This window comes from Sinocyclocheilus grahami, unplaced genomic scaffold (genome assembly GCF_001515645.1).
Source record: "Sinocyclocheilus grahami isolate Dianchi unplaced genomic scaffold, SAMN03320097.WGS_v1.1 scaffold250.1, whole genome shotgun sequence".
NCBI lineage: Eukaryota > Metazoa > Chordata > Actinopteri > Cypriniformes > Cyprinidae > Sinocyclocheilus > Sinocyclocheilus grahami.
In genome coordinates, this window is record NW_015505429.1 from 997,274 (window position 1) to 1,012,498 (window position 15,225).

Genomic DNA, 15,225 nt, shown 5'->3' on the forward strand with positions numbered 1-15,225 from the left:
TTTTAGCCATCCAAACAAGTTCAAGCAACTGAGCTTCAAATCTATCCTTGTTTGTCCCTGGTGCCAGGACAATAATATTGCACAGCATAACTTCTGAATCAGACTTGATTCCTCTGGGTACAGCAAACCCTCACGGTTCAGAAGGAATATTTGCTGCCTTAAGCATTGGCAGATGCTTTTTCTGAAATCCTAGCCAGGTGTGGGTAATAGCGTGGAAGGGCAGAAGAGTCAGAGAAGTGTTTTTCAGCCTCATCTCTTCCTTTATGCTCCCCGATCTTTCTTTTATTCTCTCTGGGGAGTCGCTAACTTCTCTCATCTCAAGCAAATCACAGGCCCCTGATTGCATCCATCAAAAGAATTGTACCAGACCAAACCAGTGCGCTCTGACACCGGCCACTGCGAGGAAGGGCATGACCTAGCAGCCTGCCATCAATATCGACATCTTTAACTCGGAGTCAATAAAACATGTGGGTCAAGTGCTAAGTAGTGTCTGGAAGCAGCTGAAGATGGAGCCCTTTCTAATATGTCAGTCATTATTTCATTATCCATTAAGAAGGTTGTTTGGAGATGACATTAACTAGACGCTTGCGTAACGACAGAGGTCACTTAACAATAGCAATTGATGAACATTTGCTGTTATTCTTTAACACGTTGCTACTCTAGGGACCTAAATGTTGAAGGGAAACAGCTCTTTATCCAGTTAAATGGATAGTTAAAATAAAAAAATTAATTAAAAATAAAAACTTTGGGGGGGAAAATATAATTGAGAAATGTCAGGGTTTTTATCTCTAAACAGTGGAAGCCAATTACCAACATTGTTCAAAATATCTTGGGTTTCGCAGAAGAAAGGAATTATGAGAGGATGAGTAAATTATGACAGAATTATAATTACAATATATTTTAGTTTTGAGATTTGCTAATAATTGCACAGTATGCAAAGTTAAATATCTAATATTGGCCGATATTTGAAGTCAGTAACCGATATGTGAGTAAAATGTGTGCATCCCTACACAAATTGTGTTGCTGGAAGCATCTGCATTCACATACAGTACTTGTGCTGCATTTTATTTACCTTGGAAGTTGTATGTCATAGCTGGAGAAAAAAAGATAACTTGAGAAATGTCAGGGTTTTTATCTCTGGGGGGGTTTCTCTATACATGAGAGAGACATGAGGGTGAGTAAACAACGACAGAATTATAATTTTTGAGTGAACTATTCCTTCACCATCATATTTAATTAGATGCCCCCCCCCCCAAACACCCACAGTGAAGACAATAGCACATCAGCATTCAAAGCACAGCGAATGCTGGTCTTTTCATCAGAGTTGGATTTGACATTCATTTGTTATTACAGCTATATTTTCTCTGCAAGGTTGTATAACTTATTTTTCTCGCATGGTGTAAATATGTAATAAGAGTTTCAAGCTTTTTGAGCAAAGATTTCTATGCCTCATGTAAACCTATGCATTTTTTGAAGCTACATATAGATTAGAGATGCTGACAGAGGTTTGATATACACTTATTAAAAAGGTTAGATACAGAGGATCAAGGGAGTAGAGCAAATCCATGTTTTACTGCAACAATAGAAAAAAAATGAAAGTGACTGACATGTCATGCTATTGATGTCTCTAGTTCCAGTTTCTGTTCAGTTGTGTGCTGTTTTCGGTTCCCCTTTGCATGTCTTTATCTTCCTTAATACCACTCAAATGTATAATGAGTCCTTGTTCTGGAAAAGTACATAATGTAATATACATAAATATATTATGTAAAAATCACCTTAAGACAATGTAAAAGCAGTGAGACGCACTAAAATTGCCAAGTCAAATGGACATCCGATTTTTATTTGATATTTTATCTTGATTTGGTGATATCAGCTGGCATTTCAGAATATTTGATACTATTCTGATTAAATGAAATCATTTTAACTTTTAGTGTGCTATTTTTTTTTTACATTAAAAGTCTGTTTTAATACAGTTTTATCATATTAATAGCCTAGCTCTATTGTATGGAGGATCATAAATGGGGAAATCTATTTTCCATTCGTTATATATGTAAATATAAATATGTTTGTATTTAGTTTAAGATTCCTATTTATTGCAGCGTGCTATTTAAATGAGTAAACACAAGTCATATAGCAGATGTTTTAAAAAAAAAACAAAAACAAAAAAAAAGCTATAAGTGATAGACATCTCAAATTTTACACTTGAATGCATATTGCATGCTTGTGATGGTGGTTGTGTGTGTGTCTTTGAAGCTCATCAAAATGAGATGTTCCATTTGTCATTTTATGGTGCTCTTTTGTGGCCGTTGGGCCCATTTTTTTTTTTTTTATAATAACTGTTATAGCACCCTAAGCAACGTTAAGAATGGAGTATGCACTTACACTGTGGTATGAATTATGGTCTGGCGTATTTTGGAAAGTAATGACACATTAAAATATGTTAAAATAACAGTTGATAAAAACACATTGAAAGCTTTTTTGCACTGATAGAACTGAAGTATCCACGGATGTGTGCACCACTGAGTTTATTGAGACACAGAAGTGCTAATTATCAATATATTACTTCTGTTGATGTGCTGAGTAGCCAGTTTGGATTCTGAAGTCGGGTTTAAAATTCAAAAGTTAAAAGTTCCTACTGAAAACTTGGAATTTTCAACATCAGATAAATGGAACACACCATTGCATAGATGTTTCAGACCTTGAACTGGCATCAGTTTAATTGATTAAGAAAATAAAACTCTTATCATATTTGCTTTGTCTGGTGGTATAAAGATAGCTCAAGAGCAAACTTTTAATATATACTTCACGTCGGGCACAAACAGGTGCACACACAATCATGAAAGATATATGACTAACATTTGAATGTGCTGGCTGTTCATTCACCCTTTACACACACCTAGAGGGAAGCAGTCGACCTATTTTCCATAATGAAGAGAAATACCAGCATTTGCACATTTCTCTAGTAACGCAAGTAGCATTGTACCAGGATGCCAAACAGAAAAGTGACTGTTTTGAAGAGGATCTTTTTCAATTTTTCTGCCACTCTGCTGGAGGAGTGGGAGTGAGATTTCACAGGAACAATATAGGCTCTACACATCACAGAGCAGAAAGATCTGAATGCAAGAGAATTATATACTTTGTGCGGGGGGATATGTTACAGCTCTAAGGTGAAGGTTTACTCATAGTGCCATTCATAACATATAATGAACTGAATGCTACTGTAAGCAGAGCTTGCTCACTCTCAGCACACCAGCCTCTCTGTTTTTGTTGATTTAGTAAAAAGTGCCATCCAATTTATAGATGGCAAGCCAGAGTACCGGAGGCATAATAATGGTTCTGTCTGACTGATGACTGGACTGGACTGCAATATCAGTTACAAAGAGAGAACACGAAAAAACGAGAAGAAAAATGTGTGAGGCTCAGTGCATGGAGAAAAAACATGCTGTCTTAATGAAGCCTTTTCAAAAATATCATTCATTCCTCCAGGAAATAATTTCGGGAGACCTCCGGTTCTCATGTCCTCTTGACTCTTTACCACATCAACAAGGTCTTGTTGACAAGACTATGGGACCTTGGTGGTTTTATGTTCTATTTTCATGTAGTTCTACTTTCTGAATTCTGTAGATTTGTTCTTATTAAAAGGTGCCCGTTTCTTGCTTTAAAATAACTTAGATAAATAAGAATTCCTGTGCTGGTTCAGTTTAAATTATGCTGGTTAAACACCCACAGTGAAGACAATAGCACATCAGCATTCAAAGCACAACATATGCTGGTCTTTTCGTCAGGGTTGGATTTGAGATTCATTTATTACAGTTATATTTTTTTCTGCAAGATTGTATAACTTATTTTTGTCAAATAATGTGAGTGTGTAATAAGAGTTGTTGGACCTGACCTTTCAAGCTTGATATGCCTTATGTAAACCTATGCATTTTTTGAAGCTATATATAGATTAGAGACGCTGACAAAGGTTGTGAGACATGCAGATTAAAAGGGGTAGATACAGAGGATCAAGGGAGTAGAGCAAATCCATGTTTTACTGCAACAATAGAAAAAAAATGAAAGTGACTGACATGTCATGCTATTGATGTCTCTAGTTCCAGTTTCTGTTCAGTTGTGTGCTGTTTTCGGTTCCCCTTTGCATGTCTTTATCTTCCTTAATACCACTCAAATGTATAATGAGTCCTTGTTCTGGAAAAGTACATAATGTAATATACATAAATATATTATGTAAAAATCACCTTAAGACAATGTAAAAGCAGTGAGACGCACTAAAATTGCCAAGTCAAATGGACATCCGATTTTTATTTGATATTTTATCTTGATTTGGTGATATCAGCTGGCATTTCAGAATATTTGATACTATTCTGATTAAATGAAATCATTTTAACTTTTAGTGTGCTATTTTTTTTTACATTAAAAGTCTGTTTTAATACAGTTTTATCATATTAATAGCCTAGCTCTATTGTATGGAGGATCATAAATGGGGAAATCTATTTTCCATTCGTTATATATGTAAATATAAATATGTTTGTATTTAGTTTAAGATTCCTATTTATTGCAGCGTGCTATTTAAATGAGTAAACGCAAGTCATATAGCAGATGTTTTCATATTTAAAGAGTTACTTATTATAGTCGCAGATCCTCTGGAGCAGCTTGAGGTTAGTTTCACACAAACGTCTAAATGATCATTAATAATTATTTCTTTTAATTGACTACACAAATAGGCTATGTGTATCGTATGCATTACAGGGGGGAAAGTTTGCAATGCGTTGTGATTGTTAAAATACTACCCTGATTATGTGTTGAGTAGGCTATTACGTGCACACTGCACGCCTAGTTGAAACGCAAACGCGCGTGCTTCTTGACTTGCGTGTTGTAGACACGCATAACAGCGACACTGGACACGCGTTTCTTGAAAAGGGCAACATACACATTGGAGGTGGAAGTGGTGTGAAAGAGGAGGGACTTGAGACTTCAGTTTGCGTTTCACTGTGCAAACTGAAGGGCGCTCACGCTCGGCTCTCCTGGACTGACCGCTGAGCCACGGAACTAGTTTGCGCGGACATTGCCTTCACACGTTAAACTCCCACAACTGTGCTCACCGGCGACAGCGGACGTGCAGTAAACCCGGTGAAGCCTAGAAGTTGTCCGTTTCTTCCTAAAGCGCCACTCTTTCATGCGAAGATGTGAATTTCCACGGGAGGATTCAGAGTCGTGCCATGGTTTTGACCTGCGCGCTCCTCACAGAAATGGTGAGTGATTCATGCATCATTAGTGCGCTTTATAATAGCCCTTGAATGCTGAAAACTATTAATTAGTCTGTGTGATTTCTGTGGTAGAGATGAATACACCGAAATGTTTGGACTGCTATGAATCACACAGTGCTTAAAAGAGAAAAGTGTCCTTATATGGGAGCTATATATTAAATAGTGCGCTCATTTGTTAGACAGCCTTTTAGTCTTTTATGAAACGAATGCTTGGGGTGTATAAGAAATATGCATAATAACTGTCAAGGAATCATACCACGTTAGGAGACGTTACTTTCTCACATTTGACGGTTTCTGTAGCCTACTTATGATATGAAGCACCAGTATTTAAGAACTACTTCATTAACATTCTAATCAGAAACAACTTCCACAGTTCTTAATCAAAACACACGCGCAAAACGCATATTTAAGTTCATTTTTTAACAAGAAATTGTGTTTTTCAACAAGTGGCTTCGAAATAACACAGTCTCTGTTAGTGCTTCCCAGATCATGTATTATTCATAAATACAAATGTCATGTAACAGACATAACTTCATAGTTGACATAACGTTTTGTAATCTACAGACAGAGTGGACCTGTGGACCTTGCCCAAAGGTGCAAGAAGCACCTTGACCGACCCATATAGTGTGATTCTCAGGTGCATAAAATGTGGATTCATTAAAGCTTCCATTAAATATTGATTCTTTATGATATTTAAATATTAAGAGGCTGTAATGATACATCAGGCACTTGAGCCTCATAGTATCATTCTGTTGTTATTGTTTTTAGTTGAGGTTGCATAGCAATATCTTTTATTTTTTCACTTCTCTGTTCAGCATTTTAATGTGGATTTAGTGGCTTACAATCAACATTTCAATAATGAGCTGTGCTGACTGGATGCTGACAGTTCTGTAAATTTAATGGCAAGGTAATTCCACGACTGTCACATTTGGAAAACGCTCTTTTACCATCACCACGCCGTAATCCTTCTCCATGATTTGTAATTATGAAGTTCTCCAGTGACGCAGAAAGAGAGAGAAGAGAGTAATGCACACTTTAGAGTTGTCTGTGTTTTTTGATATATGAACGATTGTAAACCTCACAGAGTGGTGCTACTGTAGAAAGTGTCGAGCCCTTCTGTTATGAATGTAGCTTAATTTGTGTGCAAGCCACAGAGCATGTTTTTGTTCATAAAAGCCGGAAGTAGTATGTGAACCTGTAGAATAATCAGCTCTGTAAAGAGGGTAATTTCAGTTAGATGTTCCAATCAATGAGATGACAATCAGGTGCGAGTTTCAGCGCCGTTCCCCTTAAAACAAACACAGACTTTGGCTGTTGATATCTGAGAATATACTCCCAACTACATGTTTACAAAGTCAGTCATGATTAAATGAGGCTTCCAAAAAAAGATTTGTTGATATTAATACGACTCGGATGACTTACAAGACCATTCTTAAGAATAAAGACTTTGACCTCTATAAACTCACGGTCATCCAGATAGCATTCAAATGAGGAAATCCAACAGCATTGTTTCTCTTCCTATTAGTGTTCAGCTAACACGCAATACTAAATGCATAAGACTTCAGGAGCTCTCAAAGGACTGAGGGTTTCTTAGAAGTTGTGGCTATTTTATTGATTTATTATGCATTTTTTTGTCTTATTTCTTGCAGTTGCTAAGTATAAAAGCCTGTTTTCACCACTGAACAAAAAATAAAAAAAGGTAGTTGCGTCTTTTTTTCTCACTATTAATAATAATAATATATTTATACATTTTGACATATAAACTCGCAATTGCATGTTATAATGTCAGAATTGCAAGACATAAACTTTGAGTTTGAGAAAAAAAATGTAAACTCGCAATTTGCGAGGAAAAAGTCAGAATTGTGAGATAAAAAGTCGCAATTACCTTTTTGGTTTGTTTTTCATTCAGATAAGCAATCCGAAATGCATAAGGCCCAGATAAAGATTCGCAAATCAATCGCACTTTTGATGCAGTTGGTCAAACGGATTTGCGAAAAGGTCTGAAATTGTTTGCGATTAATTTTCATTCATTTGGACAGTTCACTCATTTGTACAGGATATTTCATAAGACCGAAAACAAAAAGAGCCTGGATGAGGTGGATGTTTACCTACAATCCAATAGGAAACAAAACTTGCAAATGTCTTATAGCGTTTGTCAATGACGAAGCAGCACTTTATTGGCTTTTTATCGCGCCTCCGCGCTACAGGTAAAAAAAAGAGTAGCCTATTAAAAACTGCATCAAACCCCCTGGATGGGAGTATCATGAACTGGGGGCTTTTTCAGCACCTGGAAGGATACATGCAGCTTGTCTGTGTAATGTGTTCAGTTAAAACTCTCATTTTATGTTAAATGATCATCTTGTGGGATGCTTCGGGTAGTGTGTCCTAAAACTAGTCCTCTGTGCTGATATTCAGACCGTTAGCAGTGGGATGAGTTCATCACCTATCCAGAGAGCTCCTAGGTTAATTTGCGGTTCTGAAATAGCGAGTGCAGCGGTCAATATTGGCGTCCCAAGCATGGAACGAATGTGTTTTGATAGATGGCTTAGTAGGGAGCTCTGGCCAGAAGATCGATAAGCTCTCTTTTACATTGCATTAGGGCCCCACGTAGAGCCTTAAAACAAAGGTGAAGCTCGGCTGATGTGAACATGCGGCTCGCTTTACATTTCCCGAAGCTACCAAATCAATTTTCTCTTTTGTTTAATCTCTTTCTGGGCACAAGGTGTAAATCCATTAAATAAAGTTTTCCATTTTCAATGGGAGCCATGTTGAACATGCCTCGATTTTGAATAAATAAACTGTAGGATTAATGAGTTTGGGTCAACGAAGTGATCGGGGTGATTTCATTCTCTGTGCCTCGTGTTGAATGGCTTGTAGTGGAACGATCATTGGTTGGTCTAGACTAGAGAAAGAACTCGAAGATCCAGTTCACTGCTGTCAATCACAGTGTGTTAGAGCAGTGTTAATGGTCTCAGTGTTTAAATTACTGCAGTATTAGGAAGACTTAGGAGGTTTTAATGAGGTGGCGGCACAATTTTCTCAGTGTAAACAAAGGGTTGTGTTTTGTCTCACTTCACTTTCTGTTTGCCCGAATATTTTTAAATGATTCTAATCCACTCTAAAAAGTGATAAAATTGTTACATTAAAAAGCTTCTTTTTTTTTTTACTTTATTCAATTGGATAGTTCACCCAAAAATGAAAATTCTGTCATAATTTACTCACCATCAAGCTGTTCCAAACCTGTATGAGTTTTTTGTCTCCTGTTGAACACGAAAGAAGATATTTTCGAGAAAATATTATGAAAGTCAATGGCTACCATGCATCAAAATATCTTCTTTTGTGTTCATCGGGAGAAAAAATAATAATACAAGTTTGGAACAACTTGAGGGTGAGTAAATTATCTAATCTTTTAGGGGAAACTACCTCTTTAACCCATAAAAAATAGTTTTGTTGTTGGTATAAATTAATATATTTCTGTTGACTCAGTGATGCTAAATATTTTTATTAGAGTAAAACCAGTTACTTTATTATTATTATTTATATTTTTTCAGAATTTAGATATAAATAAAATGATGTATCACTTTATTACTAATTATTCTAATTTATAACTTTTTAATTAATAAATTAGAGTAATCGTTTATTTTACAACAAATCAGGCAAGGTCTTGGATTTCTCAGTGCTTTTCTCAGGACACTCAGAAAAACAGTAAAATAATGTTTTAAAAAGTAGTCATACATTTTCCAACCCATATTGCACACATTGTTCTTGAATTCACAGAGAACGTCATAAAAATTAGGTTTCTAATAACAGCATTATGTGTCACGTGGAACATTTGATGCTGCAAAATTATGAGAAGGTTATTACTAGTTCATTCTTTTTACATTTAAAATACATATACATGTAAATGTTCATGTAATATTGATTTTCCTTCAGCTTAACAACCTGTTTGCCCTTTGGGTTATTGATGTTCCTGAACAAGAATTCCTATTACAGTTTCACAGTCATTTACAGTGGTGCAGCTTTGAAAAAAATCCAAGGGCTCTGGCGCCTAGTGTGAGATATCAGAGGACTGATGGCCACAGTATTAGAGAGGGACTCACGGGAGGCATGAACCCACAGAAACACCTGGAGTTCTCTTCATTAGCCTTATGATGTCCAGCAGCATTACAGTGCATATCAGAGAAGATCACAGCAGACCCTCTCCTGCAGCGCTGGAGCCACGAAAGCACCGTTATTAGGAGGGGGCCTAAAAGGCTCTAGTTAGTTATTTCTGAGAAAGTACATTTTTACAGTGGCTCAGAGACATCAGCACTGGAGTAGTACGTACTAAACAGACTTGTTTTATGGACACAATTACGCCACTACTTTAACAATTTCAAATTGTTCTTGTTCTGAGTGTAGTAAGTCGTCATATGTTTTGAATTTTGGCTTCGCTTGCTCGAAAACATCCACTCAGATCCCTCTGTGAACTAAAACGATAGGACATATTTGGTAGCATCTGGGCCCTTTTCCAAGATAAAGGCTCGAGTTTGTTTTGAACGTGTGCTTTAATGGAAATCAATAGTAACAGAGATGCAGAACTAGACAACTAAGTATTTGACATTGATTTCCAGCGTGCATATTAGTTCAGGAAATGTACCTAACACTCTAGGAGTTGCAAAATGATTTTTAAATTGGTTATCAAAAAATAAGCTTTAACTAAAGTCTCACTCGACCCGTGCTTGCTGTTCTGCCGTGCATCAACACTACTTAGGAGACTTGGAAGAAAACAAGCTTGCTGCTGTCAGCTCTCGCCTGCCGGTGGACAGAAAACAAACCCAGGAACGAAGCGCTTACGCTTCCGCATGCTCTCCTGGCTTGCGTAAATGTGGCCGACCCTGACGCTGATTTATCTCTGTCAGTCAACTCTGGACTCAATTGAAGAAATCTACAGTTTATAAGTGCGTTCAGGAATGTTAAAACGTTCCATATGCTTTAGATCAGATCAATTTGTCTTGCCTTAACCAATGCAAATGTAAATCTTACTTTAATTCACATGGTTAGGAGACAGAAGTATGCGAGATGACTTATGGAGGCAGCAGTCAATGAGTGTTTGACACGAGTGGGGTATTGATACAGTAAGGATAATATTTGTTCTGCATAATACCAGTAGACCTTAATAATTACACTTGTTGTTTTTATTACAAGTACTTTTACTGCAGCCAGGGCTCCATAAAGCTGCCTTTCTCTTGACATAATCGATTGCTCTTTCTTGAAGGTGACCTCTTTGTGCAAACAGTCGAAAGTTTTTTTTGTTTGTTTGTTTTTTTTCCCGTGCATTGTGCATCGGCATTTTAATTCATGCAGAGCAGCGCGCCAACATGATCTCAGCTGATTCCAAGAAAAGTCATTATTTCAGGGTGATATGTAAATCCATGCCACGGGGTGTTGTAGTTAGATTTAGGGAGCTGCTTGCCAACTGGCTGATAAATCCGGCACCTCCAGCTGCTTGTACCTGATCCCTGCGTGTTGTTTTACAATGCCATGCAGCTCCGTTGCACATCGCTTTGCCTCTGCAACCACTCTTAGCTCAGATGAAGCAGGCTGGCTTTAACCCTAACAAAGACAGCGCTCCGCAATCCATCCAAGTCCTCTTGCCGCGTCTGCTCTCCACACGAGTTTGCACAGAGTCTGAATTCCTAGTCTGCAGCAATCCAAAAGCTCCACATCTGACACTTAGACTAGGAGTGCATGAAACCCAGACAGCAAACTGTGAAGTATTTACCTCTGAAGAAAGGCAAGAGAGAAATCATCGTAGTTTACCCTGGCAGAAGTGTGCCAGCTTCATAACCCCTATACGAGATGCCACCACGTCCTCCGCACCCGCTGACTCCAGAAAATAAACACTTAGAGCTACAGCCCACTTCACGACGTGTAAATGGATTCCCCTGAGCTTTCCCCCCCCTCTGGGCTTCATCCATTATTTAATCCATTTGGATGTGCTGCACAAATAGGGTTTGCAGACTGGTGTATTTTGTCAGGCTTTTTGCTTTGTGCAAATTCTTTTAAACAAACTTGATTTGATGAATGGATCCCCCTGAAATGTTTAATGTGTGGGTGATTTGCTTCACAATGAAGATGGAAAAAAATACTCCAAGCGACCCAAAGGATGCTTTTGCTTTTCCACACATCCCTATGGAATCATTGTGATTCTTAAAAATATACTGAAATCTTTCTCTGTAAACTCAGCTCGAAATTTCAACGCATTACTGTGGAAGCCTGTTTTGACCACAGAATAAAAAATCAAAAGAGAAAAAGTCAGAATTGCAAGATATGTGCTCTCGCAAAATCTCAGGGTTGTTTTTTTCTCTAAAAAATTTTTTCTTAGAATTTACGAGTTTGCATTTCACAATTCTTTGTTTGTTTGTTTGTTTGTGTCCATCACAGAATAAAAAATAAAAAAAAATTTAAAAAGTCGTTGCGACTTTTTATCTTGCAATTCTGACTTTTATCTTAGAATTCAGAGTTTACATATCGCAGTTCTTTTTTTCTGTTTCTTTGTTTCCACCACAGAATAAAAAATGAAAATGTAAAAAAAATAAAAAATTATAATAATAATAATAAAAAACGAGTATTAGGATTTTTTATCTCACAGTTCTGACATTTCTTCTTAGAATTCAAATGATTTTTCTCTGAATTGTGAGGAAAAATTCAGAATTATGAGATAAAAAGGAAACCATACGTTACAGTACATTACAGTATTTTGTAAATAAATTAAGCCAGTGTGTACAGTTTTGTACATCACTTTGCATCTTGGATTATATTTATGCCTTTAATTGCGTCATTTCACTTTATGCTTTTTAGATTTGATCCAATTTAAATAGAAAAAATAATGCATAGAAATTATTTTGGGTTTCCTTTGGTAATTCTAAAGAGGAAAGGTAACAAAAGAGTTTTCTGTGATTTGTTATATAACATTTTCTGGTCTAACATGTTGAAATACTAAAGCATTAAAATAGATCTGCAATGCTTCTTTGATTGCTATACCCTTCTTCATTGAGAAGAAAAATGTATAGTTAAGACTATGATTATGACTGCCACAATAATGAATTAGCTACATCAGTACCAATTGTTTCTGAACAAAAAAAGGAGAATCATCTGTGTTGATAACTCTTTCCTGCTTACATTCATGCATTTTGTCAAACAGATCCTCATGTTCAGCCACTTAGTACATTTACGTAAGTAAAGAGCCACAACACTGGTTGCTGTGACGATTCATTCTCAGAATGTACTTTTAAAGATGCCAATTCTCAGTCAAAAAGTATTGAGGTTTGCAGGTAGACTCGAGCAGACAATAGAGTGCCTACAGTATCGCCCGCTTTTCCAGCTGTCTTTGTTCTGGAAGTATTTTTCTCATTCATTTTCTCCATTTCAGTAAGTTCTTCAGTAAAGCGTTTCAAGCCATGAACCAAACCAACCAGCTCTGAGATGAATCACAACATAACTAACTTTGTTTTGAAGAAAGTCGTGAAAGGAAGTCGGGAGAATGACATAATTTGCAGTGCTTCATGGGAATGAGCAGTCACTGATGAGCTCTTTTGTCGTGATTTCCATTTTTGTGCTAACAGCGAGTTCTTTGGTCACGCTCAGTTAATAATTATGTGTTTAGAAGCATATATATATATTAATGTAACCTCTGAGCTCCACTACACAAGCTAAACATCTCTAGTAAAGCTACTGAGTAAAATTTCAACTAGAGATGCACCGATCGATCGGCCAGGGATCGGAATCGGACGATTTTCTTCATTATCGGCCCAGATCGGTGATCAGCCAGTCAGTCTTTCTTCTTTCCGAGCCGATCCCTTTCGTATAGTCAACTCTCAAATCTGTGCTAATTTGCAGGATTGGTGTGCATAACGACAAGCCTAATTTGCAAATTGTCCTGTGTTAGGCTGAACATCGCTTTTTGTCTTTTTCAACTGTGGGCACTTGTATGTCTCAGTTGATTTTATAATAAAACAGATTTCCATTTTTTAACGTATCCCCTTTAAATGTGTCTTGTGATAAAGAAAATTATTGAAATATTATTATATATTTTTTAAGATTTCATATGAAATTCCCAAAGTATCAGTTTTTATTCAAGTCACAACTGATCCTCTGATCCACAAACTACAATTTTGCCTCAGAAATAGTGTTTTTAGGTGACAGTGAAGACGGTGATCTTCTCAATCAAGCTGAAAGTGAAATTTTGGACAATTAATCATTTAAAATGTTCAGCATGTTTCGGCAAATTTCACCATCTCCACCACATGAAAAGATGCAGTATGTAATATTGACAGCTAGAGGTTGAAATGGGTTCTGCAGTCCAAATTAAAAATATTAGAGAGAGCCGTTTCTCCCACCCCTCTTCCTCAGACTCGATGCTCACACGGGTTGCCAGATTGATGATGAGCCTTACACTGTACATTTTTAATTCAACGTTTTAATATTCCTCTGGTCACAGAGCTTTTTAGATGGATGCTGGGGCCTTTTAGGTCGGGTAGAATCTGAAATCACTGGCCCAGCTCGTTTGCTGGCTTTCATAGCTGCAATATGCTGTGTTTTCCAACAACTGGCAAACCAGTGTGTTGAAATACTATTGGGTAAAGTGGCAGTGGGCGGAATCACACAGGCCAAAACAAAAACAGACATTCTGACACGGAACACACATTTCAAAGTAGAATAACTGGCTGTAGAATTGTTTTTCAGAGAAGAAAGTATGTGAACTATGCTTCCTAAATATCTGCAAACATATTAAGGTATTTTTGTGATTTAGTAGTAAAAAAAAAAATTACATACAGCACTTTTTGATAACATATCCATACTGCCAGTTTTCCATTTCCTGTCCCATTTTTGGTTGTAAAAAGTTGGCAACCCTAGACAGAGAATGATGACTGCAAACATTCTGAAATTAATTTCAACCAATTCCATGAATTACATTACTTCAATCTTGGTTTCACACTTTACTGCAAATAATAAGTGGAACAAATAACAGATGAGCTCCTTCATGGACAGTCTCGGTTGGCTAACAGAATAGTAAAATGAGTGTGTTCTCAGAGGAAATTTGTTGACTACACAGACTCACGGAGGAATGTGACACTAATTCATTCTCACATTTTGCAAGGTTATAATCTGGCCAGAGGACATTGAGAGAGCATTACTTTGGTACACCTTATCCATTTTATCCGTTTAAGATGCAAGACAATCAGCATGCTCATTTCAAATCAGCATTTCATTTTCTCTGCCTGCCCGAGGCAGTAATTGCAGCATTGGAACAATCCCATTTGTCTGTGCTTATAATTGTATTTTATTAGTAAGGCTTTTACTTTGGGGTCTGTTTGAGGAATATTATCTGTGAAAGCATTTACTTCAGTTCAGCGTATATACCTAACTGGGTGTAGATCAAAATAAACAGCTTGCCTTGAGTTCATGCACAAGAAAGTGAATTTATCACAGCAAGGACTCCCTTGTGTTGACTAACTGAACCATAAAGCAACTGCAAGATGCAAAGTAACATGTTTCTACTTCTGAAATGCCTTTCACTGGGCTTTTGAGGACAGGATGACAGTCCATCTTGAGTTAAAACCCTCTGAGAAGACATGCTTGACTGGCTGCTGTGATGAATAATTCGTCACCTAGAGTCTCTCATGGAGTTTTTCTTTGCTCTGGATCTTGTCATGTTCATTCAGTTCAGAGTCCCTGCAGTCAGTGGCTGTTTTAAAGCTCGTTCAGCTTCCAGCTAAACAGCATTTGTTGGGCATCATAACATTCTATTTATTCCCCAAACATGCTGATTCAGATTTGGTCAGTGACCGAAGTGGCTGAGCTATGATGATGCCCAAAAAATGATGTCTACTTAGGTAGCCCACTAGGCTTGAATGGGGTACTTTAAAATGTGTTTTATTTTTTCCCAATTTCCATTAAATATTTTCCTTAATAA

General features: G+C 37.1%; 1 protein-coding gene across 2 annotated transcripts in view; it reads left to right on the top strand.

Moving 5' to 3' along the window:
• The first annotated feature begins 4,878 nt into the window (after positions 1-4,878).
• htr4 (5-hydroxytryptamine receptor 4) overlaps positions 4,879-15,225 on the top strand; it is a 109,887-nt gene continuing 99,540 nt past the window's right edge. For both annotated transcript variants that reach the window (XM_016289621.1, XM_016289622.1), the window contains exon 1: positions 4,879-5,252. In XM_016289621.1, the coding sequence (XP_016145107.1) occupies positions 5,177-5,252 (76 nt within the window). In that variant the 5' untranslated portion in view covers positions 4,879-5,176. The remainder of the gene's footprint in view (positions 5,253-15,225) is intronic.